The sequence below is a fragment of the Rhinolophus sinicus genome, chromosome 3 (genome assembly GCF_057876585.1).
Source record: "Rhinolophus sinicus isolate RSI-liver-muscle chromosome 3, RSI-T2T, whole genome shotgun sequence".
NCBI classification, from domain to species: domain Eukaryota; kingdom Metazoa; phylum Chordata; class Mammalia; order Chiroptera; family Rhinolophidae; genus Rhinolophus; species Rhinolophus sinicus.
In genome coordinates, this window is record NC_142503.1 from 64,556,992 (window position 1) to 64,581,542 (window position 24,551).

Below are 24,551 nucleotides of genomic sequence, written 5' to 3' on the forward strand. Positions count from 1 at the left end.
ATCCAGTGAGAGTCTGAGATACAGGAACTGTGTGTGGATGCAGAATAGTGACCAATTATGAACTGATATACTGACCCAATGATCAGAGAGAATCACGTCTAGACATGTAAACAAAAATAACATCTTTCCTTCTGTTACATTTTAGGAAAGAGGCAAGAGAAAGTATCTAAAATTAGGCTGTAAGTAGCCTTCTCAAAAATGCAATGTGAAATGCCACTTTTATAAATACGGACATATCTAACATACTTCAATGATGCAGGGCGACTCAACAGGCAGTCACTTTTCAAGCCAAAAGTGAGCAATTCAAACTAGGTTCAAGATGTAGCCCATAGGGCTGGCCCGGTGGCTCAGGCAGTTAGAGCTCCATGCTCCTAACTCCGAAGACTGCCGGTTCAATTCCCACATGGGCCAGTGGGCTCTCAACCACAAGGTTGCTGGTTCAACTCCTTGAGTCCTGCAAGGGATGGAGGGCTCTGCCCCCTGCAACTAAGGTTGAACACGACACCTTGAGCTGAGCTGCCTCCCGGATGGCTCAGTTGGTTGGAGCGCGGGCTCTCAACCACAAGGTTGCCAGTTCAATTCCTCGACTCCCGTAAGGGATGGTGGGCAGCGCCCCCTGCAACTAAGATTGAACACGGCACCTTGAGCTGAGCTGCCGCTGAGCTCCCGGATGGCTGTTGGTTGGAGCGCATCCTCTCAACCACAAGGTTGCCGGTTTGACTCCCGCAAGAGATGGGCTGTGCCCCCTGCAACTAGCAACGGCAACTGGACCTGGAGCTGAGCTGCGCCCTCCACAACTAAGACTGAAAGGACAACAACTTGAAGCTGAACAGCACCCTCCACAACTGAGATTGAAGGGACAACAACTTGACTTGGAAAAAAGGCCTGGAAGTACACATTGTTCCCCAATAAAGTCCTGTCCCTTCCCCAATAAAATCTTTAAAAAAGAAAAAAAGAAAGATGTAGTCCATAAACAAAAGTCCATGGAATCCAATAGGACCACCGTGGGTATTTTTTTTAATGAAAGCATGTATATGAGTACTGTTGGCTTAGTATTTCCTAGAAGGGATTTAAGCCCCAAATATAAAAGGAATTAAGTATAGCAAGAATTACATTACCAGAGGGAGGAAGATACTAGTTTCCTTAGTGTCAGCAATTATTATGCACCCCCTGTCGAGGACTTTGGAGGCCCAAAGAAGCGACTGTGAGATGTACTGCTCAGCTCCTGTCCAGTACAGCTCAATTTGCATAAGGTTTTGAATCCTTAGTTAAACAAAATGGGAATGATTATCCCCATTCTAATTCTCCAGATAGCTGACCTTTGTGCATAGAAGTTCCTTCCCACCATTTCTTTAAAGAAAGCTGAGAGGTATTATAGATAAAGTTTAGAAAGTAATTTATTTTTCCAAAAAGGGCAGCATGGGGAGACTTGTCTGAACTTTTTCTTGCTTTTTTTTCCCTCCCAACATTTAGTACTGATGGAAAATAGAAAAGGTACCCCTGACATGAACAAACTCAGACCTCAAATTTCCATTGGCTTCCTTCCAGTCTCTGAAATAGCCTTCTGCCCTCTGCACACAGGGCTGGTACTTGCGCACACAGGCAAGCAGGAGCAGCTGACTCCGCAGCATTCTCTGGGACACGGAGCCCTCGTCAGTCCAAGTCTGCTTATCAATGAGGTCCCTCAGCAGCCTGATGAGAAAGGCCTGAGGGAAAGTCACATGTGTCACTAGTGCTGTCTCAGGTCCTCGCATGTCTTATATAATCTAATATCCCCTCAGGTGATAGGGAATATTTTTTAAAGCTGAATGCAACTCTTATTTTTAAAACCATGCAGTTCTGTTTATATTTAATTATAGAAGGGGTCAAAGACAAGAAATACTGATGAAAGATTTTAGTATTTATATAACAATCTTTCATAAATAGATCGCTATCGACTTAAAATCAGGATAAACTGCCACTTTTAAAACAAACTGAAAGAGTGTTTATCTGACTAAATTTTGAGGGCACATTATACAATGGGACCTCATGGCATTTTGCCAAAAATCACAATTTTGTGCCTCTTCCTCAAGTACATGAGTCCTAGAAAATCTTAATAGCAACCATCACAACACAGAAGCAAAATGAAATAAGAGTATTTATAAAAGGAAGGGAATAACACATCCATGAAATTAAGTACAGAATCTCATAGTGCCATGCCTATTTTTAGTGCCAAAATAAAACCAAAATCTTTTGGTAGTCAATCCAAACACTGAGGTGATTTTGGTTTACTTTAATACATATCAAGACATACACACAATGGTAAGTACTCTTTCTACACCCACCCACACCAAGAGCAAACTACGTATGCAACTACTCAATTTATTTCAGGCTTTTACCTTGAATTGAGTTTCCACTTCATTCATCTCTCTTTTCTCCATTAACTTATACATAGGTATCAGCTCATTCATACCTTGGAACACGGGCATAATTTCAGTTTCATGTTTCAAGTACAGGGTTAAATCCAAGGCTTTTTCAATCGATAGCTTTCCATTGCTGATCAGGAGACACCATGGTTAGTTTAAAAGAAAACCCAGGAAATCAACATTTTGTTTCAAAAGATATTTTAACAATCTTCCAGCAAACCACTTAATCAGATATAAATACCCCTTATAAATAATGAACTTTATATTAGTATAATTTCTGTCACAACGTAATCTGACATGTTTACACTGTGTTATTATTCTCAAACAATAACAGAGCTAGGGCTAACTTGTGGACAAAATGGAAGCACATCAGTGTCTGTCCCTCTATTAAATGTTGGATAGTACGAACTTCCTGAGTAAGATGGGGATTTTGAATCAACAATTGTTCAGGAAGCCTGGTGAGACAGACTGCCATTCAGTCAACAGTAAGAGCCTCTGGAGTCAACACATCTTCATCGCCACTCCAAAAAGAAACTCAATATAGATATAAACCCTTCATTATAGAGGGCTGGTGTTAAAAGCCTCAGAGGTACAGTATATGCTCATATAAGCAAATACAAACCCTCTAAGATTTAAGCACTAACATGCTACTGAGGGGAGTAGTTTTAGGCATGAAGAAACAACTTAGCTAAGCAGCCCACCTTTATCCCCCATTGCTTTTTGTAACCTCAAGAGGCCCAGAAAAGGAAGAATTCAACATTTAGAGCAGAGGGACACAGAGTATGAGGATAATTATAAAGTATTCCTTCATTAAAAGCCATCGTCATGGGGCAAAAGTTAGATAGAGTTGATGGATGGTGTTCACTCTAAGGTCAGTTAGTTGGACCAAATTGTATGAGCTGTATTCCATCAAGACGCTATGAAGTTCAGGTGGCCACTTGGGGGTGGAGGTTGAGGGTGAATCCCTCCTTTAGTCCAAGAGATGTAATGCAAACAGCTTGGGCCTTGGGCCACTTGGTCTTCTAAGAAGGCTTCAAGATGTTCAAGACTCAGCAGGGTAGAAACCTGATCCCTTACAGTAGAGCCTGAGAAAGATGCAGGACAAGGCTTCAGGGACTAGGCAAGGGGCTTCTACACTTCTGCCTCAGTGTGATCTGACTTGTTAATGAAAAAGATTGAAGTACAGATTTTTTCCTTTACCTTATTCAGCTGACACAGACAGGAGGTTAATCATAGAGCTAAAAGCAACCTTGAATTGTTAGAACTTAGGGGAAAACACTCTTCAACTTCTTATTGGCAATCAATCATTTTCATCTTTAGAAATCAAGAATCTGAGTGATAACAGCTGCTTTCAGAAATAAACGAAGACTCTGAGGAGCTTGTATTACCTGACAAGCTGAAACGCACTGTTAATGAGACTGGCCCGATCATTACTGCTGATTGCTGTGTGTGTTCCTTGTAAAAGGCCAGTCAAAGAATCCCATCCATCATCCTCATAATGCACAATGTAATAGCCGTTCATTCCCACATTAAACTTGATCCATTCTACCTCTTCTGGGAGGATGAGCACATCTAGAGCAAATAAAATAAATCATAGTTCCATTTTCTCTCTCGACTGATGAAAGCTTTTCTGATCAGAGACTGGACCACAAAACTGAAGGCAAGTTGAATACTGAACAATTTTAATACTGAAATGAGTTTCATATTGAACACATTTCTTTCAGAAACCAGTAAACAGCTTCCCAATAGACAAAAGCCAACACTCGTTTGAGACTCCAATTTTGTGAGATTTATGGATCTATAAGAAGAATGCAGCCACATTTCAGGCCATACACATTATATAACTCAGCAATGTTAATAAAGTAATGGAGAATTTTCACTAGTAATCCCTCCCTCGTAGCATTACATAACTCAACTGTTTTAATCTCTATTTGGCAAGATACTGGCTTTCTTTTTTGCAACCAGACAGTATTTTCAAACATATCTTCTTCATGAGAAATTGAACGCCAAAGGTTTCCTGAAGATAAAGATTGACCTGATCCTTTTTGTTTTCACCAAGATAAATAGCAGAAGAAAGTATCTGAATTCTGCACATTTCCATAGTCCTGTCTTGAATTAACCTAGTTATTTCCTCAACAAATTACCCGTTTTTGTCTTCAGCAAAAATTTATGGGCCGAGTTGGATTTGCTGGTGATGAATGTCAATGGAACATGCCACAGGTACCTAAAAAAATGGAAGAAGAGTTGTTCATTTATTGATTCAATTTAACAAGCAGTTACTAAATCACCTATCATGTGCCAGGCACTAGCTAGTGTAAGAAAGAATGGTACGAAAACCATTATAGCCAAGAGATCAAAACATCCCCAGCCCGTTTTCCAGGCACAATTCACCCTTATTGAGCTCCTTGAGCAGAGCTAGGAGCTGGGCTCAAGTGAGCCGTTAGCCTATACAGTGATTGGTTGAGTGGAGCTCAGAGGGCCTAACTTAAAAACCGTGACCACTTATAATGTCACAAACTGACATCATGTGCCTCCTAAATCATATACTAAGAAGAACACATCACGTCTATGGAATTCCTACCAATGCACAACCGAAATCTGATCAGGAAGAAACAGCCAAAAACCCAAACATTCCATAAAGTAAATGGTCTATACTCTTCAAAACTGTCAAGGTCAAGAAAGACAAAGACTGAGGAGCAATTTCAGAGAAAAAGGACTAAAGAAATGTGACAATTAATACAAGGTGATCTGAATATTAAATCCTGAACCAGAATTTGTTTTCTTTGCTATAAAGATATCATTAAGACAACTGGAAAAATCTGAATAAGGTTCGTAGGTTAGATAATAGTGTTGTATCAAGTTCATTTCATAATTTCGATAATTGTGCTATGTTCCTGTAAGTGAATGTTCTTGTATTTTACGAAATACCACACTGAAATATTTTGGGGTAAAAAAGCATCGTACTCCCAACTACTCTCAGTTAAAAATATATGTAGCATATATGTAGAGATATATAGAGTATATTTTTTGAACTCTGATATTTTAGGTTTTATATTTATACCTATACATATATATCTATCTATATATATAGATATATATGTATGTGTGTATATATATATATACACACACATATATATCTATATATATAGAGAGAGAGAGAGAGAAAGAGAGAATGATAAAGCAAATATGGTAAACAACTTATAACTGGGTAAAGAATATATAGGAATTCTTTGCACTCTTCTTGCAACTTCTCCATAAGTCTAAAATTATTTCCAAATAAAAATTTTTTAAATAGTGACCATTCAGGGTCAAGTTGTGATGTCCTTCTACAGTGTTAAGCTGACAAACAGGTTCTAGGCTCTAACTTAGACTTCCAAAAAAGAGAACTGAGTGTCTCCTAATTCCCAGAAATCACCTAAATGTTTATGTCCTTGGCTCCAACCCAAATGCCAGGTACCATTTATAATTTAGCAGCTGTTACTTAGATTAGTTACTGGCTTTAAATCAGCTCCAAACATTACCATCCTATAAAACTATAAAATATGAAAATGTTAAAATAATTATATATCATCAGCTTTACTGAGATGAACCAAGGTTTAGAGCCAGCTTCATCCTCTTGGGAGGTGGTGGTGCGTAAGTCAACTTTATAGGATACATAGATTTAACAGAAATATTTAATTAAATTTACTGGGGTGACAATGGTTAGTAAAATTACATAGGTTTCAAATGTACAATTCTATAATACGTCATCTATGTGTCACATTGTGTGTTCACCACCCAGAGTCAGTTCTCCTTCTATCACCATATATTTGACCCCCTTTACCCTCATGTGCCATCTCCCTCCCCCCTTACCTTCTGGTAACCATTAAACTGTAGTCGGTGTCTATGAGCTTTTGTTTTCGTTTGTCTTGTTCCTTTCTTGCGTTCAGAAAGTTTTATATCCCACATCTGAATGAAGTCATATGGATCTCGACTTTTTCTGACTTAATTTTGCTTAGCATAACAGCAATAAAACTAAGGGCACTATGTAAAAATAAGGTTTTATCCTACTAGGCAGATGTTACCTAGGCAACAAAAGGAGTTTTTCCCCAGAAACATTACCCCGTTTCTGTGGTGTCAGCTCCTTTCAGATAGTGCTCTTGCCGCATGTGCACGTTCCTCCCTCTCACAGTCACGGTTATCAGCGGAAAGCCCTTCTGCAGAGTCCAGGTGTTCATCATGGTTTTCACATCAAGGCCTTCCTGTCGCCAGTGCTGGTTAAACAGAAAAAGCAGATGCATGACCCACTTAGACCGGACCCACTTAGAGAGAACGCAAGCTTTGGCTCAGAGCTACCGGTATCGGTTGACAACCTCCTCGGTGAAGCTCTTCCTCATCCCTTCCTCGGCTCCCAGCCCCATCCTGCTCCCGTCCCCCACTGTCTCCAGCCAAACCATGCTGCCCATTAAAGCACTGACTGTTCACTTTTCATTCTCTACCTCTACATGTGTATGTCTTGAGAAGAGTTGCCATACCTGGTTTTACTGGGCATACTTTGGGCTTGACACCAAGCACAAAGCAAGCATGTGAATGAATGAAAGTAGAGAAGGGAAAGCGGCCCGGTGTTCAACACCTATGTAATTATGCTGGCTCTCCAACAAGCAAGGTGGGAAAAAATGTTCAGTCAAGAGCCTGCACTTCCAAAATGATAACACCCAGATGGCCCACACTCAACAACAGTCAACTCAAAAGAGGATAGTCTTTGATACGAGAAAAGCTTTCAAGAAATATTTAAGAGCTAGTAAAAGGATAAAATATGCTACAGAACAAATCTAGAAACTACTGAATAAAGCTATCTCTAATAACAAAGACTCCAGGAAAATAAAAATATACATAAAATTCTGTTAAATCTCCAGGCTATTCCTTAGCTGCCTATGAAAATATTCAAGTCCAGATAAACAAAGGCTCAGACTGTTTTGTGACTCAGATGTTATTAACTCTTTACAGCTTATTATTTAAAAGCATGAGTTAGACCTAAATTCAAATTCCCGCTCTGAAATTTACTGACCATATGCCTTTGCATTTCATGTTCCCATCTGTAAAAATCAGGATAATAGTACCCACTTACAGGTTTGTTGTGAAGAGTAATGGAGATAACATACACGAGTGCTTAGCACGTGCCTGACACATGGCAAGTGCTCAAGAATGCTCACCGGCATTATTTGTTTTTTCACAAATGAAGAGCTATGGAAGAAATGATCGGCATAGCCTGACCGATACAGCCCTAATCTCCCACAGAAACATGTCATAAATTCACTGCTTTACAGAGAGTGAGGCTGAAGAAATTAGTGTCAGTGAGACGTGTTACCAAAGAAGGCTGTGCAACTCCCCTGTGTAGATAATTTTTAAGAAAAATTGTAAAAGACTGTCAGCCTGGCATAATTTAAATGCAGTCTTACAGAGGGTGAAGGTGATATAATCAAGAACCTCAGAAAGCTTGGCACAGAGCCATCCTTCAAAGGATATGGAGTAAGAGAATGTGCTGAGGGGTGATGTGTACAGATGTAAAAACTTACTGAGGATGAAGATGAAGGTTGACCTCTAGAGCAAAAGCCATCCATCCTTTCTGTGCCATCTGTAGGGCAAATCTAAAAACCAAAAATATACACATCACTCTCAGGTCGGTAAAAAACACTCAAAATTCTTCTGAGAGAGATTAATATCGTGCAGAAAAAAAAGGTGATAATAAACCTGTCAAGCCCAAATGTAGAGATACACGAAAACATACTCACACTTGCCATACTATTCCACAGGTCCTCGTTTTTTGTGTTTTTATAGCTATACTTCTGGAGATACTGCACAATACCACGTTTAAATGCTTCGGCACTGAGATAATCCCTTAGCATATTCAAAATACAAGCTCCCTGAAAGACAATACAAATAAGTGTCAGGTGGAGTTTGGCCTCAATCTAGTCAACCATCGCACTTTATTTTGGAATAATTCTTTTGAAATGCAACTCCAGAAACCATTAAAATGGCTATTTGTGAAACAATTAGAGGCAGAGGATCGAACTTAACTGTTTATGCTCTTAATCTGCCAGGGCCATTACTGTCTATCAATAACCAAATCTTCCTGGCGGGCAAATTAATATCATCTGCCAGCTCCCATTACCACAGGTGAGTGGACAGTGGTGCAGACTTAACCATGAACCTTTAGCCACCATGTGACTTTCTCAGTGCCACTCTGGGGAGGGAGGGGCAGGAGTGGGGAGAGGTGGTACAAGAGGTGGAAGCAGAGGTGAGTACCAGGTAAGGAATGGTGGAGCCCAGGGAGAAGACTGGGAGGGCAAGAGTAACAATGAGAAAGGAAGCAAGAGAATTCCTAGATCTTCTGGATTCCTGCGTTAAGAGCTCTTTTCCCCTCCACTCCCATTACTGTCAACTGTGGCTCACACACTCAAATACCTCCACTGACCAGAGGAGGGACATAAATGAAGAAAGTAGTCCAAAGTTAAGAAAAATGCTCTTTGATGTTTTCCTCCTGCACTTTTTTTCAATACAAGTTTCTAATCTCTAGGAACTTTTCTCTGTCCCTTCTTTTAACATACATCCTTTTTTAAATCATCTTTTTCTAAGAAATTATGATTCCCTCTTCCTAGAAAGCCCTTCCTACTTTTTTTTTTTTTTTTGGGAAAGCCTCAATTTATCCTTTAAAATATAACTTGAAGTCTCCTTTTCTGGGACAATTGCATAAGTCCCCTGAAGGTGGAGGCACTCTCTCTCTCTGGCTCTAGGTGGAGTCACAAGATAGGCAAAGCCTGGATTCCCGAATATCTACATGAAATGCATATGCCTGACAACAGGATTTGTACATTTTATTGAGATATAACTCACACATAACATTAGTTGCAAGTGTACAACATGATTCAATATTTGTATATATTGCAAAATAATCACTACAAGTCTACTTAACAGCTTGTCACAATAAGGACTTTTAAGATCTACTTTCTAGCAACTTTCAAATATGCAATACTTTATTAAGTAGTCATTATGCTGTACATTACATCCCCATGACTTTTTTATAACTAGAAGTTTGTACCTTCTGACTCCCTTCCCCCATTTTGCCCACCTCACATCACCTGCTTCTGGCAACCCCAATCTGTTCTGTGTTGATGAGCTTATTTTTTTTGTTTTTTTTGGTTTTTTTTCTTTGTAACATTCCACATACAAGTGAGATCATATGGCATTTGTCTTTCTCATACTTATTTCACTTAGCATAAATCCCTCACGGCCTATCCATGTCATCGCAAATGGCAAGATTTCATTCTTTTTTATGGCTGAATAATATTCCACTTTATATGTATATACACCACACACCCTTCATCCATTCATTCATCAATGGACATTTAGATTGTTTCCATATCTTGGTTATCGTAAGTAATGCTGCAATAAACATGGAGGGTGCATATATGTTTGAGTTCGTGTTTTCATTTTGTTTGGATAAATATGCACAAGAATTGCTGGTTCATACAGTAGTTCTATTTTTTAATTTTTTGAGGAAACTCATACTGATTTCCATAGAGCATGCACCAATTTACATTCCCACCAGCAGTGCACAAGGGTTCCCTTTTCCTCTAAATCTTTACCAACACTTGTTAGTTCTTGTGTTTTTCATGGTAGCCATTCTGATAGGTGTGAGGTGATATCTTATTATGGTTTTGATCTGCGTTTCCCTGATGATTAGTGACGTTGAAGATCTTTTCATATGTCTACTGGCCATCTGTATGTCCTTTTTGGAAAATATCTATTCAGGTCCTCTGCCCTGTTTTTAATCAGATTAATTTTGTTATTGAGTTGTATTATTCCTTTATATAGTTTGGATATTAACCCCTTAATAGATATATGTTTTGCAAATACTTTTTTCACATTTCATAGGTGGTCTTTTCATTGTTTCTTTCGCTGTAGAGAAGCTTTGTAGGATCTAGTCCCATTTGTTTGTTTTTGCTTTTGTTGCTTGTACTTTCTGTGTCATAGACAAAAAACTGTTGCCAAGACCCACGTCAAAAGGAGCTTTTTCCCTATGTTTTCTGGTAGGAGTTTTATGGTTTCTGATCTTACATTTAAGTCTTCAATCCATTTTGATTTAATTTTTGTCAGTGGTATAAGATAGGGATCCAGTTCCATTCTATTGTATGTCCCATTTTCCCAACACCATTTATTGAAGCGAGTGTCCTTTTCCTATTGTATGTACTTGGAATCATTGTCATAAATTAACCATGTATGTGTGTGTTTATTTCTGGAGTCTTTGTTCCATTGATCTATGTGTCTGTTTATATGTTTTTATCTCCCCTGCTCTACTACAAAAACACCCAAACAAGAAATACTTTTCTGTCTGCTACAAGTGAAACAGCCAAGCACAATGATAAATAACACATTCTCTGCCTCAGAGAGCAGACAATAGAAAGGATGGGAATGGAAGAGTGAGTGGAAAACCTGGACCTGGATCTCATAAAGAAGGAAGGAGCTGTGATTTAGCTCCAGGCTATGTTGCCAGGAGGAAACACAGGCCCATCATAACCAGAATCCACCTTCCCCTCATCCCTGAGAAGCCAGAGATCTGATTATATAAAATCTCCCAGTTATTAAATGTTGGCAACAATTCCCAATTCTGTTATTAAACACATTGTGCAGGACAATATTATACAGTCAAAATGCAAACCGTTCCTGACACAAGGGCAGGAATTTTTGCATAGTACAAAGGCAATGCTCAATCAAGACTTATTTGTTGCATAATAAATAAAAGGTAGAGTTTCTATAGGCCCATAAATTTCATCTTATGACAGCGCAAATAAAGAATTGATTATAATGTGATCTTTAGGATTACAAGCCAAATTGCAAGTTAATACAAGTTAGAACTAAATGAGGGAACTCCAGCCAGCAGGGGTCAGAATAGAAAGCATTCAATCTGGGTTGCTCCTTACGAAGGAAAGCCACCCACAACCCCATCTAGAACCTCTCCACCCCAGGATTTATAAGTTTTGTATGCAAACTGCACCCTTGTAATCCATTTTTACCTTTTCATAAGAAACATCATCAAACATCTCCCGAATCTGAGCAGGATTCTCCACAGGTGTGGACACAGGGTGTGAAGAATTTAATGCATCTACCTCCATGGCATCAAAACACTTGCCAAAGAAATAATCTTCCTATTGAGACAAAAAAAAAAAAAAATTATCACCTATGCTTTACATTTAGAGGAAACATATGAAAGGAAGAAGGTTTGATCTGAGATAACAGGTTTATACTTCAAATTTCTGGTCCAATATATTCTACATTTATAGAATTTACAAAATAAAATTGAATTACTATCTTCTAAAGAGCATCCAAAAAACAATTTTAGATAAACACTTTAGATTTCTCTCATCTTAAATATTTACTTATCACTTTAGAATAAAGAAAATTTCATATTAATTTGAAAACAAAACAATTATGCCTACAGCCAAACAGCAACAATCCAAGAAAGTAAAATGCATAGTGATATCAGCATCTCCAATCATCATCTATACTATTCTAAAGCAAAGAAATTTAGCTTTAAAACCATGTAGTGAAAGAAAAAATAATGGAGGACAAGAAATTAAGCAAGATTAGGGAATACTGCTAACTAGAGCATATTACCCAATGGAATAATATGCTTACATAATCATTTTTAAATATTATGTGGAAACAGGAAAATATTACACTACAATGTAATAATTGAATGTACATTATAACTATGTATAAATCGATTACGCATATAGGAAGATTAAAATTGAAAATAAATATGCACAAATGAAAATTATAATAGGGTAAAGGTCTTGCTTTTTTTTTTTTACATTAAGTTTACATGGATTCTTTAATTTTACTGCATGTGATTTTCACAAGTTAAACACATGACTTTTAAAAATAAACATGTAGAGATTCCAAAGCATTAAATCTATGACCTATGAGTCTAGGTTCATACACAATCAAATGTGCAGTTGCCTTAAGCATAATTCATTTGATTTGACAAGTAGGATTCTATTGAAATAATAGCAATCTGTACCTTATACTTCTTTAGTGAGCAACCTGACGGTTGGGGAAATAATATGGAACAGACAGGCTTTCATTATTTCTATTTCTTTAATATTAAGGGAGGACAAAATTTAACACTAAATTTCTTAACAGTCATATAGATTCACAATCCAGTCTGCAAATGAGCCTTTGTGATATATCTTAAAGTTAATTAGCATTTGAGAACATGATTCATAGCTAAACTCCCAAGGGAGTTATAATATTAATCTATGAATTCTATAATCAAAGACCAGTAAATATGTTCTAGCAAGATTGAAGAAAACAAGAGATTAACCTGAAATGTAAAAAAATAAGTAAATACTTCTTACAACTTTCAGTTCAGGATGAGTCACACTGACAGACACGAACTCCATAAACTTGGCAAATCCCTCATTGAGCCAAAGATCATTCCACCATTCCATAGTGACCAGGTTCCCAAACCACTGAAAGAAAAACAATACTGATTCTTCACATTTCTATGGAGACCAGATTATCCACACCACCATAAATATAAGACCTTCAAAAGGAAGTATTTTATACATGTAATGTCAGTTATATGAACATATTTATATAACTACTACTTTATCAAAGTAAAAAAAATCTTTTCCATATGCATTATAAAACATGGTATCTAATGTTTTAAAGAATTTCTGCTTTACATTTTTTCCTATAGGAAAAATTAGCAACATATGAATAGCCTCATATATATACACCATAACAGCAATACAGATACAGTTTAACTACACTTTATTAAAAGTGTGACTGAGCTTGTGTACCTGGTGGGCGAGTTCATGGGACACAGTCAAGGTGATGCCAAGCTTACTTGACGCAGAAGACTTTTCAGCATCAAATAACAGAGAAGATTCCCTATATGTTGTCAGTCCCCAATTTTCCATAGCACCAGCCTGAAAGTCAGGAATAGCAGCAAGATCTTGGGAAGGAAGCGATACAAATATATTAACAATCTCTAAACTACACATTGCCCAAACACACTAACTTTCAGAATGGATGGATGTAGGGATCAAAAGAAAATCTCAGCTGTCCGTGCAGAATCATGGAATTCTCAATGGAAAGAGCCTTTCACAATGGAGAAAAGGGGCTTAGAGACTCATTCAGAGTCCCTTTGCTACTGTGTGACAAAGTCAGACTTGGGTCTCCAGACTCCATTTCTAACTTTCTGACATGGAGTTTGAAATAATCCACTCTACTTTGCCCAAGAACCCTATACACCTAAAAACCTCAAACAAAATCTTTTTAAAGGGTCTTATAAGAAAGAAAATGCAGATTTTCTTATGCTGCGTAAATTTACTCATTCAAAAAAAATGTACTGAGCATCTATGTTCCTACCAAGTACATGCCAATAATGAAAACATTGCAATGTAATTGGGTTTCTCTTTAAAGTGCGAAAGCAAAATTATTCCCATGCCATGTGCCTCAGGAACTGAACCAAGATCTGTCTTTACTATTATAAGCGTATTGTGTAGATCAGGGGTGAGTATGATGGTTGACACCTGCCAGGGTTTTAAAGACTTGAGAGGCTGCTGAGATAACCACAGGGATACCAATTAGGGGGATATGATCTATGACTGGGGTCATTAAATACCACAAGTTGTAACATCTGTGCAAAATCTCTACCTTGTTTGGGTAAGGGATATGGAATGCTAAAATAATCCTCGTAAAATTCTAGAAGAGTCACCGCAGCATCCAGTGCATAATCTGCCTGATTTATCTTGTCTGGCACAGCGTACACAGAAACCTGAAGAGAAAGGCACAAGCAAGTTATTCAAATACCATAATGGCTTCTCTCCACAACCATAGAGAAGACCCACGGTAACATCTTCATGTTGTGGAATGTGGTTGCCAATATTAAAGAAGGCAATGGAAAGTTCTAGCTCTTGTATTAATGTTGGCTGTTCCTGATCAACTCCCTTCTTGAAAACAACTACAAATGCTGTATAACATATACAAAAATGTCTCCTTAAACGTTTCATGAGATAATGAAAAAGACCACTCAGGCCATAAATGAAGTGACAGCAGGACCCTCAGAAGTCAACGGGGCATTGCAGCCAGCTTTTGCCCTGAGGACACTGGCCCCTATGGAGGGACATGAGCTTTGGTTTTCATGGCCTTGAAAGACTTGGGGATATGCGACAAAGTCCAGAGTCTGCTCAAGGTAGGCAGTGTAATTAGGACATGCACCTCTGCAAAAATACAGCTGAACCCCGAAGGACCACGCCCTTATTGTAAGGGTGAACTGTAAATAACCAACCCCTTCTTCGGTGAGACTGCAAGGGGAAAAAAATCTCGTATTCAAAGCCTGGTACTGTGTGGGGGAGAATGGGAGACCTCCTCAGAGAATTTGTAGCTAAAAGCCAACCTTCATGCTGTTTAGCAACTGGACTCACAATAACCAGGTGGTCCAAAACCCAAAGCCAATAATTTAAAGTAGTTCCCAGGTTGGTCAATGCTCCCAGTCACCTGACAAGAGCAAACACAAATTTTCTGTTAGAATCCACCTTCAACTCAGGTAATATAAGTTCACAGACAAATTCACAATATTCACAAACAAACAAGACAGCGTGAGCAAGAGCCAGCAGAAACACAAACCGCAGACCCAGATACACAAAGACTTCAACCATGACAAGCACTAGATACAGAACATAAAATGTATGCTTAATATGCTTAAAGAAATAAAAGCACTAAAAATATTAGTATGTAAAAGGGGTTCTGGGGCCCAATTCCAATGGGGGAGTTTTGGGGGGAGTGTCATGCAGAGTCTCTGGTCCCGCGGAGGTTCCCCCACATCACCAAGCAATTCTTCAACAATTTAACTCAATTCTGATGCTATCAAACTGGAGACCGCGTCAGATTCCACAGGTTAAAGTTTCAGTCCTATAAGACGGCCCCTGACCCCCACTTCAGGTGCCAGTCGCATCTGGGTGTCACCTGTACTTCTGAATAAGCTGATATAAATTGGAGGTTTAACACCCCCTTGTTTGGGTGTGATTAGCTTGCTAGAGCAGCTCACAGAACTCAGAAAAACAGTTTACTTACTAGATTACAGGTTCACTGTCAAAGGATGTAACTCAGGAATAGCCAAAATGAAAACACACACAGGACAAGATGTGGGGAAGGGTCCAGAGCTTCAGTGCCCTCTCCTAGCACACAACTCTGCCAGCACTTCCACACGTTCACCAGCACAGAAGCCTCCCAGCCTGTCCTTGGGGGGTTTTATGGTGGCATGGACCCAGGCATGATTGATTGAATCATTGACGATTGGTGATTAAACTCGACCTCCAGCTGGAGGTCAAGGGGTGGGATTGCAAGTTCCCTCCAATCACATGGTTGGTTCCTGGCAACCAGCCCCCATCCTTAGGTTAACTAGGGGCTTTCTAAAATCACCTCATTAACATAACAAGAGACACCTTCATCTCTCTCTTAGGAAACTATAAGGGTTTTTTGGAGCTCTGTGCCAGAAGCAGGAAGAAGACCAAATACGTATTTCTCATTATAAATCACAGTATCACAGTATGGAAGAGACATTATGAAAGACAATTGTTCATAAAGGATTCATAAAAGTGGGCAAATCAATGAGGGTGTTTTTGCTGATAGTTTCACTGATGAATTTAGATTGCTCTCTACATCCAAGTCTCAAGCATCACCTCTAACTCCCCAGGTGGAGTTAGAGACAGCTCTACAAGGGTAAGAAGCCCCAGTCCTATAGGAACAAGAGGCAATTCAGCATAGAAACCCTAACTATTCAGGCCTGTGAAAACCAGCACAATTAAATGTGGTATCTTCAAATACAGCGTCCCACCCCTCTCACCAGAAAACATATCTGCATTCAGAGCCACAGGCTACAACTGTATGCTGTGCACTACACAATGATACTCAGACAAGGGTCAAATGCTCCTTAAAACAGGACATTTGTCCCCAGTATTCCAGTATTCCTGGCCCAACGGCTCTCCCCAGAGCCATTTAATACTCCAAGCAGACTGCTCTATCTTCCTTCCTGTGGCTGGAAATTCTCTGCCCAGATACTCAATGATGTTCATTTCCAAACTGCACAGATAGCCAGAAGCAACCTTAGAAACCACTGCAGGATCTAGTCCAATTTATACACTTTAAAGAAGTACAAACAAGTTCCAAAGGGAGCAGGGACAAGGTCAGAAAGCCAATTAGTGGTGGGCCCAGGACCATGACCCAGGCCAGGCCAAGCCTCTCCACATGTTTTTGTTATTAGAAACTCACTGTAAATATGAGCATCTGTGACAACAGGATGACCAACCCTCCTGGTTTGCCTGAGTAGAGGAGGTTCCAGAATGTGGACGTCCAGTTTTAAAACCAGGACAGTCCCAGGCAGACCAGGACGAGCTGGTCACCCAATGTGACAATCACAGGTTCACCTTGACTCCGCTCTTGGTCATCTTGCTGACAGACTTAAAATCAGAAATAATGAAGGCCACGAGGTAGGTGCTCATCTTCACAGTGACATCAAAATGGTCTTCTATGAGTCCTTCAGCAACAGTCACGGACTTCACCTAAAATCAGAATAACTTAAATCAGCAAATAATCCAATTATCCAATACATTGAATACATTTTATAAAGAAACTTCCTAACTACCAGACATAATATTGAAAGTATATGGCATGACATTGGTATGATTATTTTAAAATGTCTCTATCGAATAACTGGTTGTAATTCAGATATTAAGGCCAAACCGTTCTACTTAATTTCTTTTTTTATTGGGATATTATTCATATACCATAAAATTCATCATTTTAAAGTACACTATTCATAGGCTTTTTATTATATTCACAGAGTTGTGCAACCATTACCACTTAACTTCCTTTAAATCCAGATGACTGCAAACTGACTAATATTTGGTTTATGAAGATTGATAACGTGGGTGGGACAAAGCAAAGCTGAGATCGCTGGTTTTGCCAAGATGTAGTCTACTTGCTCTTACATACAGGTATGAGAATTATCTATAAATTCAATGTCAACTATTTTCTACACTGGGCAAGTATGTAACCAAACACAACCTAAAAAGACCTTCTGTTTCCTAAACAACTGAAAGTAACCGGTGCCTGGGCCTGACTCTGCAGACCTCCTCCAAATTCTGACGTGCTTCATTGGAATCAGCTTTTAAGTGCAATCAGGAAGCAGCCTTGATGAACAGGATGGGGGTGACGGAGGTACAGTCTAAGAGGTCTGCTCTCAAAGAACAAAGTCTGGTACCTCAGCTAACAGAAAGCACTGGGCAAGATCTTGGAAAAAGGACCCTCCAAAACTAGCCTGGGGAATTCCATTGTTTACACATGCATTATTCTTGTAATCATTTCCACCTGTTTGTCAGCACCCTGGTCCTTCTTCGTATTACTCACCAGTCAATTACCCTTTGGGGATTTAAACCTTAAACTCTGATAGCCAACCTAGGTTTACACTTGAAGGACCCCAAATTACCTTTTCTTTTTAAAATGCCTTCTACCCACCCCTAACCAAAATTTCCATTCCTGAAGTCGTGCTAATTATTCAGAAAGTAAGCTAATTAAACTAATTCAAATTTAAATGTGATTAACTCCTGCCCCAAACACTTTTAAGTTCCAATGGTATGTTTGCTTTTCTAGCCTCCAAAAAAGATCCTTTGAGAATCCACTGTCCTTCCCCTCAACTCCCTGTCTGCAGCCTGAGTTCAGGCCACTCCTATTCGGCCATGGTGAAGGCTTTCCTGTCTCAAGGGCAAGACCGTATTAGAGATCTTCCTATCCTCAACAAGTGGGTCCTGGGTATCCAAGGATTTAGACTCCAGAATCTCCACGAAGTCTCAGGGGCTCCTGGCTTTCCCCCCACGAGCCTATGAATTTCTCCACCAATCTTGTTTATTCAGTCTCTCCCTGTTCCTTTATTCTTCTAAAGCTGTAATTCTCTAATTAGAGAATTCCAGTCCCAGGCGGCAATAACATAATATTGGGGGAGGGAACTATAATTTGCATGTTCTCTATCTCAAATTTGTATTAGGAAAATGACAATTGCTTCTTACATGTTCATATATAAATGTGGGGAAGAGTGGAGACAAAAGTTCCTGCCTGGCAGAGATTTGCAGAATACTTTTCACAGGGGACAGCCCTCTAGGGGGACCTGTCTGAATCTTGTTTGCGGAAGGGTTCCTTAAGGTATTTAGCAGAGGATATAAATTTTAAAGATTGAGAAGTACTGTACTAGAGGTTCGTCTATGGCGCTCTGGGTCCCTCGATGGGAAGATATTCCACAGGGATGAGGTGGGACATCCTTCAGGACTCCGGGCAAAGCCTCGTCCACCCTGAGTATCATCCACAGTGAGCTTTCTGAACAGATGTCTGCTTCAGGAGTTGGTATGTATCTGATGCAGAATGTCAGCTCAGCTGATGATTTTTCTAAGCTACCAGACTCATAGGATGATGGTATTTACTGAGTAAGTTTCATTCATTTGGCAAAGTCATCTTCTCACCACTTTGAAAAATCAGAGAAAACACTGTCCACATCTGCTTTGAAATTGGAGGATAATGGTTTCTTTAAAGAAAACTGAGCTGCCTATCATTACTTACCTTTAATACCATAATAATCTGAAAAGATCCCTTTTTTCCTTTTACTTTCTGCCCAATTTTGTGCATATGATTACAAATTGTATTGTTAATATCAGTATATATAGAGAAAGAGAAATTATGGAAAATAACTATATACCAGAAATGTAGGCTTATTCAACAAAGCATTGTCTCTAAAATCCTTTTAAAAGATCATATGAGAAAATGAAGACGAAAGTGCTTTGTGAAGGGCACTCTCATTTAGACCTGCCGTGAATTCCTTACAGAAGCCTCCGATCAGCACTGATGACTTGCAGTGTCACTCTTACTGAAATCTTGCATGTTTTGGGGAACAATTCTTTCTATGACTACAAGTAAATTGTTACTTGAAACAAAAGCATAGGTCGGAAATGACAAAGAAAAGTTACCAGTCTGTCACGCAATAAAACAAAACAGGTGACCCGAATGTTAACTGGGTAACACAAGTCAGAGCAAATCAATGGGTTTCTCCTGTGAGTAGATGTACAGGAACTCGGACTCACCAGGGGCATGTTGGAGATGGCAAGGTGCCGTGGCTCCCTTCTGATCTTGATTAAAAAGCTCGCTTTGAAGGCAGGTTCGTCAAAGCAGGGAAAGGCCATTCTGGCTGCGACAGGTTCAAACTGTGTTGATGCAAGGATCCTAAAATTATAGCAAGTGAAATAATAATGCAGCATGAAGCACCAGACTCTAAAATAGGTTTCTGTGTGTGTTCTTTAATTCCTAAAGTTACCCTAAGATTGATGGATTCCACTAGTAAAAAAATATGTGCTGTGACAAAAGCTATCATTAAACTAAGTTAAAAGACAAGTAAAAAGCTGGCAAAATTGATTGAAAATTATTTGACAAAGAGTTAATAGCCTTAACAGATAATGAGCTCTTTAAAATGAGTAAGAATATACCCAGCAACCAAGTGGACTAGAAGGCATAGGTCATAAACAGACAATTTACAAAAGAAGATTCTACAAATAGTCAGGAAAGATATAAAAAGCTGCTCAGCTTCCTCAATAATCAATGTAATGAAAATTAAAAAGAGATATCCATTGGCTTTTTGGCTCTAAAAAAATTGCCAATACACAGGATTATGTAGACGTAAAGAATATGGCAATGGGATATCAAATATTTGTAGACTCTAACTTAGCAATTTTACCCTGTTTCCCCGAAAATAAGACCTTGTTGGACAATCAGCTCTAATGCATCTTTTGGAGCAAAAATTAATATAAGACCGGGTATTACATTATATTGTATTGTATTATATTATATTATATTATATTATAAAAACCCGGTCTTACATTATAGTAAAATAAGACCCGATATTATACTAATTTTTGCTCCAAAAGACCTATTAGAGCTGATGGTCCAGCTAGGTTTTGTTTTCGGGGACACACGGTACTACTAGGCATTTATTCTAAAGAAATTATTTACAAAGATGCTCATCCAAGTGCTGCTGATACTGAAAAGTTGAAAACAACCTAATCTCCAACCACGGGGGATTAGTTAAAAAAAATCAGTGAACATACATTTTAATACAGTCATTAAAATGATACATAGTGATATTCATCTATACAAAACATCTCCTCAACATATGTAAGAATTTCCCTTATAAAACAGAAAATATAACAACTCTATTTACATAAAATATGCATATTCAAAGAGAAGTCTGGAAGGATGCTTTCCTAAAATAGAAGTAATGATTATCTTGAGGAGCTAGCAGGGATAAATTTTACTTTTTTAAAAATTCTTTTTGAGGAAAAATAAATAAAATTCTTTTTGGTAGCATCTGACTTTTTGTGAACCTCAAAAAAAATATGAAATCAGAAAAATAAGTTAGTGTAATCAACTAACATAAAATTTCATTTTAAAATTTAGTATAAAATCTCCCCCCCCAAAATTACCTCCTTAAAAACAGAACTAAAAAAGCAAGGCAAGTGAGGATCCCTAATAAAGTTTTAACTGAGAGAAAAGTATTTCCTCTAATGGGCTGTTGTGGAATGAATTGTGTCCTCCAAAATGATATATTGAAGTTTTTTTTGTTTTTTGTTTTGTTTTTTTTAAGGAGGGCGCAGCTTACAGTGGCCCATGCGGGGATCGAACCGGCAATCTTGGTGGTATTAGCACCACACTTTAACCAACTGAGCTAACCGGTCACGCCGATATATTGAAGTTTTAATCCCTAATATCTATGAATGTGACTTTATTTGGAAATATGGTCTTTGCAGATGTAATTAAGTTAAAATGAGACCATTAGTTTGGGCCCTAACGCAATATAACTGGGGTCCTTATAAGAAGAGGGAAATTTGGACACTGGCCATGTGAAAACAGAGGCAGAGAATGAACTGATGTAGCTACAATGCCAAGAAACAATGGCCCCCACAAGCTAGGAAGAGGCAAGGAAGAATTTCACTCAGACTTGGAGAGAGCATAGGTCTGCTGACACTTGATTTCGGGCTTCTAGCCTCCAGAACTGTCAGAGAATAAATGTCTGTTGTTTGAAGCCACCCAGTTTATGGTATTTTGTTACAGCAGCCCTAAGAAAGTAATATACAGGCTAAGAGAATTAAAAATGTTTACTACATCCCAGAAATTTAACTAAATAAACAAATGGGTATTTACTCTGATAGAGCTGGAAGCAAGAAAACTGATTAAAACAGAATGAAAAACAGATGTAAAAAATCAAGGAAAACAAAAGTATTGCCACTTTTAACTCCACAAAGAAGACACAAAAGCAAAACCAAAGGAAGAATTGAATAATCAAGGGAATTTTAAGACAATTTATCTGAAATAATGTAGCATGGGCAGTACTCGAAGCTTTAAAAAAAAATAGAAAAAAAATACCTCACTTCCCCTTCCTTGGTTCTGTAGGTGCTCTTATAAAATCCATGAAAACTCTCAGAAAGCTTGCCCGCGTACTCAATGACAATTGTGTAAGGGAGCCCAACAACCAGGGGCTCGGGAGCCAGAAGTGCGATCTGCTCGTGAGGCGGGTATTCCAGGACTCTCAGTGGTTCTTCAGACTGCCTCTCTCCAGCTCCCTTCTTGAGGGTGGCCTTAGATATTTGCAGGTGGTTACTATGCAGGATGATGGCACTGGTGCGCTGGCTGGCTGTGATTTCTATTGCAGTGGTTCCCTTGAAAGTCAGAGTGGTGAGATTCGCATGGATCATAAGATCATAATGACGTGGGATGATGTGCTCAGGAAGTCGCATTTTATTCCAAGGAAACGGTGTCCCATCACTAGCTTTTGGAGATGTAGTTTCACTACTCTGACCCCAGGAGCGAGTTGACACAGTTAAGAGAATCAACAGTGAAGAAAGTAGGAATGACATGGTTCCAAGTGGCCATTTGATGGACAGAGACGTCATCTTCTTTGCTCAAACTACCTCAAGAAAAGAAAAGAAAAAAAAAATTAAGTCACTAAAATATTATCAAGACAGCACAATTTCAGAATGTATCCACCCATAATTAGCAGATATAGATACAAACTTTCAAAAGTACTGGATCTTTTCCTGAAAGCAAAATTACCTTCCCTATCTATGTAACTGATTGATAGAAAAAAGAAGTTTATGGTCAGCAACAGTCATTAATACCTAGTAAAACGCATCATCTGGTTTTCAAAATTAAAATTAATTTATCAGTAGGGTTCTTGGTTGAAAGCAACAGAGCAAGCTCTGGCTGAGGATCCTGAGTAGCTCACTAAATAGGTCACAGAGTTGCCAGGACATTTGGGAACCCAGGTTCATTAAAAGGCAAAGATGGATAGCCAGAACCACATCAGAGAACCATCTGACCAGGTGACCCCTCCCCACCCACACTGGACCAGGAGGAAGCCGCCCTACTGCCCTGGGGGTCAGCTGCTGACACTGCTGCAGGTACCACAGTGAGTGCTCCACTGCCCCTGCAACTTTGCATTGCTTGTTTCCAATTCTAAGTCCCGACTCTGAACTCTGATTGTCAGAGCCAAGCTGAGGTACGCACACTACCAGGTAAGGCGGTGCAGAAAGAATCTAGACTTTGAAGCTTCTGTAGTGGGGGACAAGCCTTGCTTCCCACCTATCAAATGTACGAAGTTCCTAAAACACAGAAAACATAGGAAGGAGACTTAGATGCTGAGTAACAAGGCAGGAGGGGAGGCAAGTATCCATAACAGTAACCTTTAATAACATTGGGATTCAAGTATTAGTTTAATATTTATGTAGCCAGGAGTCACTTCAAGAGTTTATGGTGATTTTCACAAGTGTGTGACAAACACAGCCAGTCACCTGGATTCTCTCTTACAATCAATCCAACAAATATGTGTCGAATGCCTGCTGCACAGAAGGCTGTGTCCTGAGCACTGTGTGGGATATAATAATACACAAGACACAAATCCCACAATCAAAGACTTCAAACACTGGAAGGGTAGAAAACATTTATACACAAATAATGAAACACAACAGAGAAAGTGTGGAGTGTTTTAAGAATAATAATAAAAGTGGGTTCTGGGGGAAAATGGAATATTTCTGAAGGGAGAGAGGGACTTTGGCTGCAGTGACTCTGAGATGCCACCACCATGCAAGACCAGCATAGAAGTATGCTCTGCAAGATTAGGTCAGATCTGGAAACGAAGGGAGGGCATTAAAACCACTGCAGGTGGAGCGAGCCAGGGTAAGAGCTCAAGCCAAAAGGGAGAAAGTAGAGGGCTGCTAGGCAACTGACGTGTACAGAAGGGAATCCCAGCAGAACTTGACAGAGAATGACGATTCCCAAGGCAAGGAAGCAAGTGACTCCAAGATTATGCCGAAAGCATGCTGGAGTCATGCTACAGACCATATTTTGTACTTTATTTTAAAGGCCACAGGACCCAGAAGGAATGTGAATTTTAAGTGAGTTGGCAATCCATGCCCTGAGAACCTAGCCTACTTCTCTCTCTCTCTCTTAGACAATAATTCCTCTCTAATGAGTGCCAGGAGTCCCTTCCAGGTTAGCCCTGGTAATTGGCCCTAATTCCCTCAAACTTCTCTAGCTCCTGGACATTTGGATCAGACAAGAAAAGCAGTAATATTGCAACGTGGATCCCTCAAAATGATCGTAATACATGGGATTCTCCCTCCATGTCAGTGGTTCTCAACTCTGGCTACGGACTGACGTCATCTAGGGAACTTTAAAAATAACTGTTGCCTGGAACCCTATCTAGAATAATTAAACTGGGATCTACGGTGATGAGGACAACATGTCAGAATTTTTTTTTTAAACTTCCCAGAAATTCTATTGAAGAGCCAGGTTGAGAAGCTACTAGATAATCCTTGCTAAACCCTGGTCTTATCCCTTGAGCCCTATGTGGGGAGAACTATTAATAGTTCAAGATAATTACTGATGTGCTCTCCCCTACTCCTTCCTTTCCATCCTGCTCCCTTCCCAAACACACAATTAAAGGCACCTTACCTCCCCCCATCCCCATAGAGCAGGTCTGGAGGCTAAACAGAAAGGATAACAACA

At 39.2% G+C, this 24,551-nt stretch overlaps 1 protein-coding gene across 3 annotated transcripts in view; it reads right to left on the reverse strand.

The window, feature by feature from the left end:
• ERAP1 (endoplasmic reticulum aminopeptidase 1) overlaps positions 1-24,551 on the reverse strand; it is a 69,462-nt gene that overhangs the window by 7,852 nt on the left and 37,059 nt on the right. For all 3 annotated transcript variants that reach the window (XM_074328682.2, XM_019727915.3, XM_019727914.3), the window contains exons 2-15: positions 21,912-22,452; positions 19,580-19,718; positions 16,880-17,014; positions 14,109-14,229; positions 13,250-13,404; positions 12,803-12,916; positions 11,459-11,590; positions 8,177-8,308; positions 7,961-8,032; positions 6,507-6,658; positions 4,550-4,629; positions 3,794-3,977; positions 2,379-2,535; positions 1,522-1,706 (exon numbers count right to left, since the gene is read on the reverse strand). In XM_074328682.2, the coding sequence (XP_074184783.1) occupies positions 1,522-1,706; positions 2,379-2,535; positions 3,794-3,977; positions 4,550-4,629; positions 6,507-6,658; positions 7,961-8,032; positions 8,177-8,308; positions 11,459-11,590; positions 12,803-12,916; positions 13,250-13,404; positions 14,109-14,229; positions 16,880-17,014; positions 19,580-19,718; positions 21,912-22,438 (2,285 nt within the window). In that variant the 5' untranslated portion in view covers positions 22,439-22,452. The remainder of the gene's footprint in view (positions 1-1,521; positions 1,707-2,378; positions 2,536-3,793; positions 3,978-4,549; positions 4,630-6,506; positions 6,659-7,960; positions 8,033-8,176; positions 8,309-11,458; positions 11,591-12,802; positions 12,917-13,249; positions 13,405-14,108; positions 14,230-16,879; positions 17,015-19,579; positions 19,719-21,911; positions 22,453-24,551) is intronic.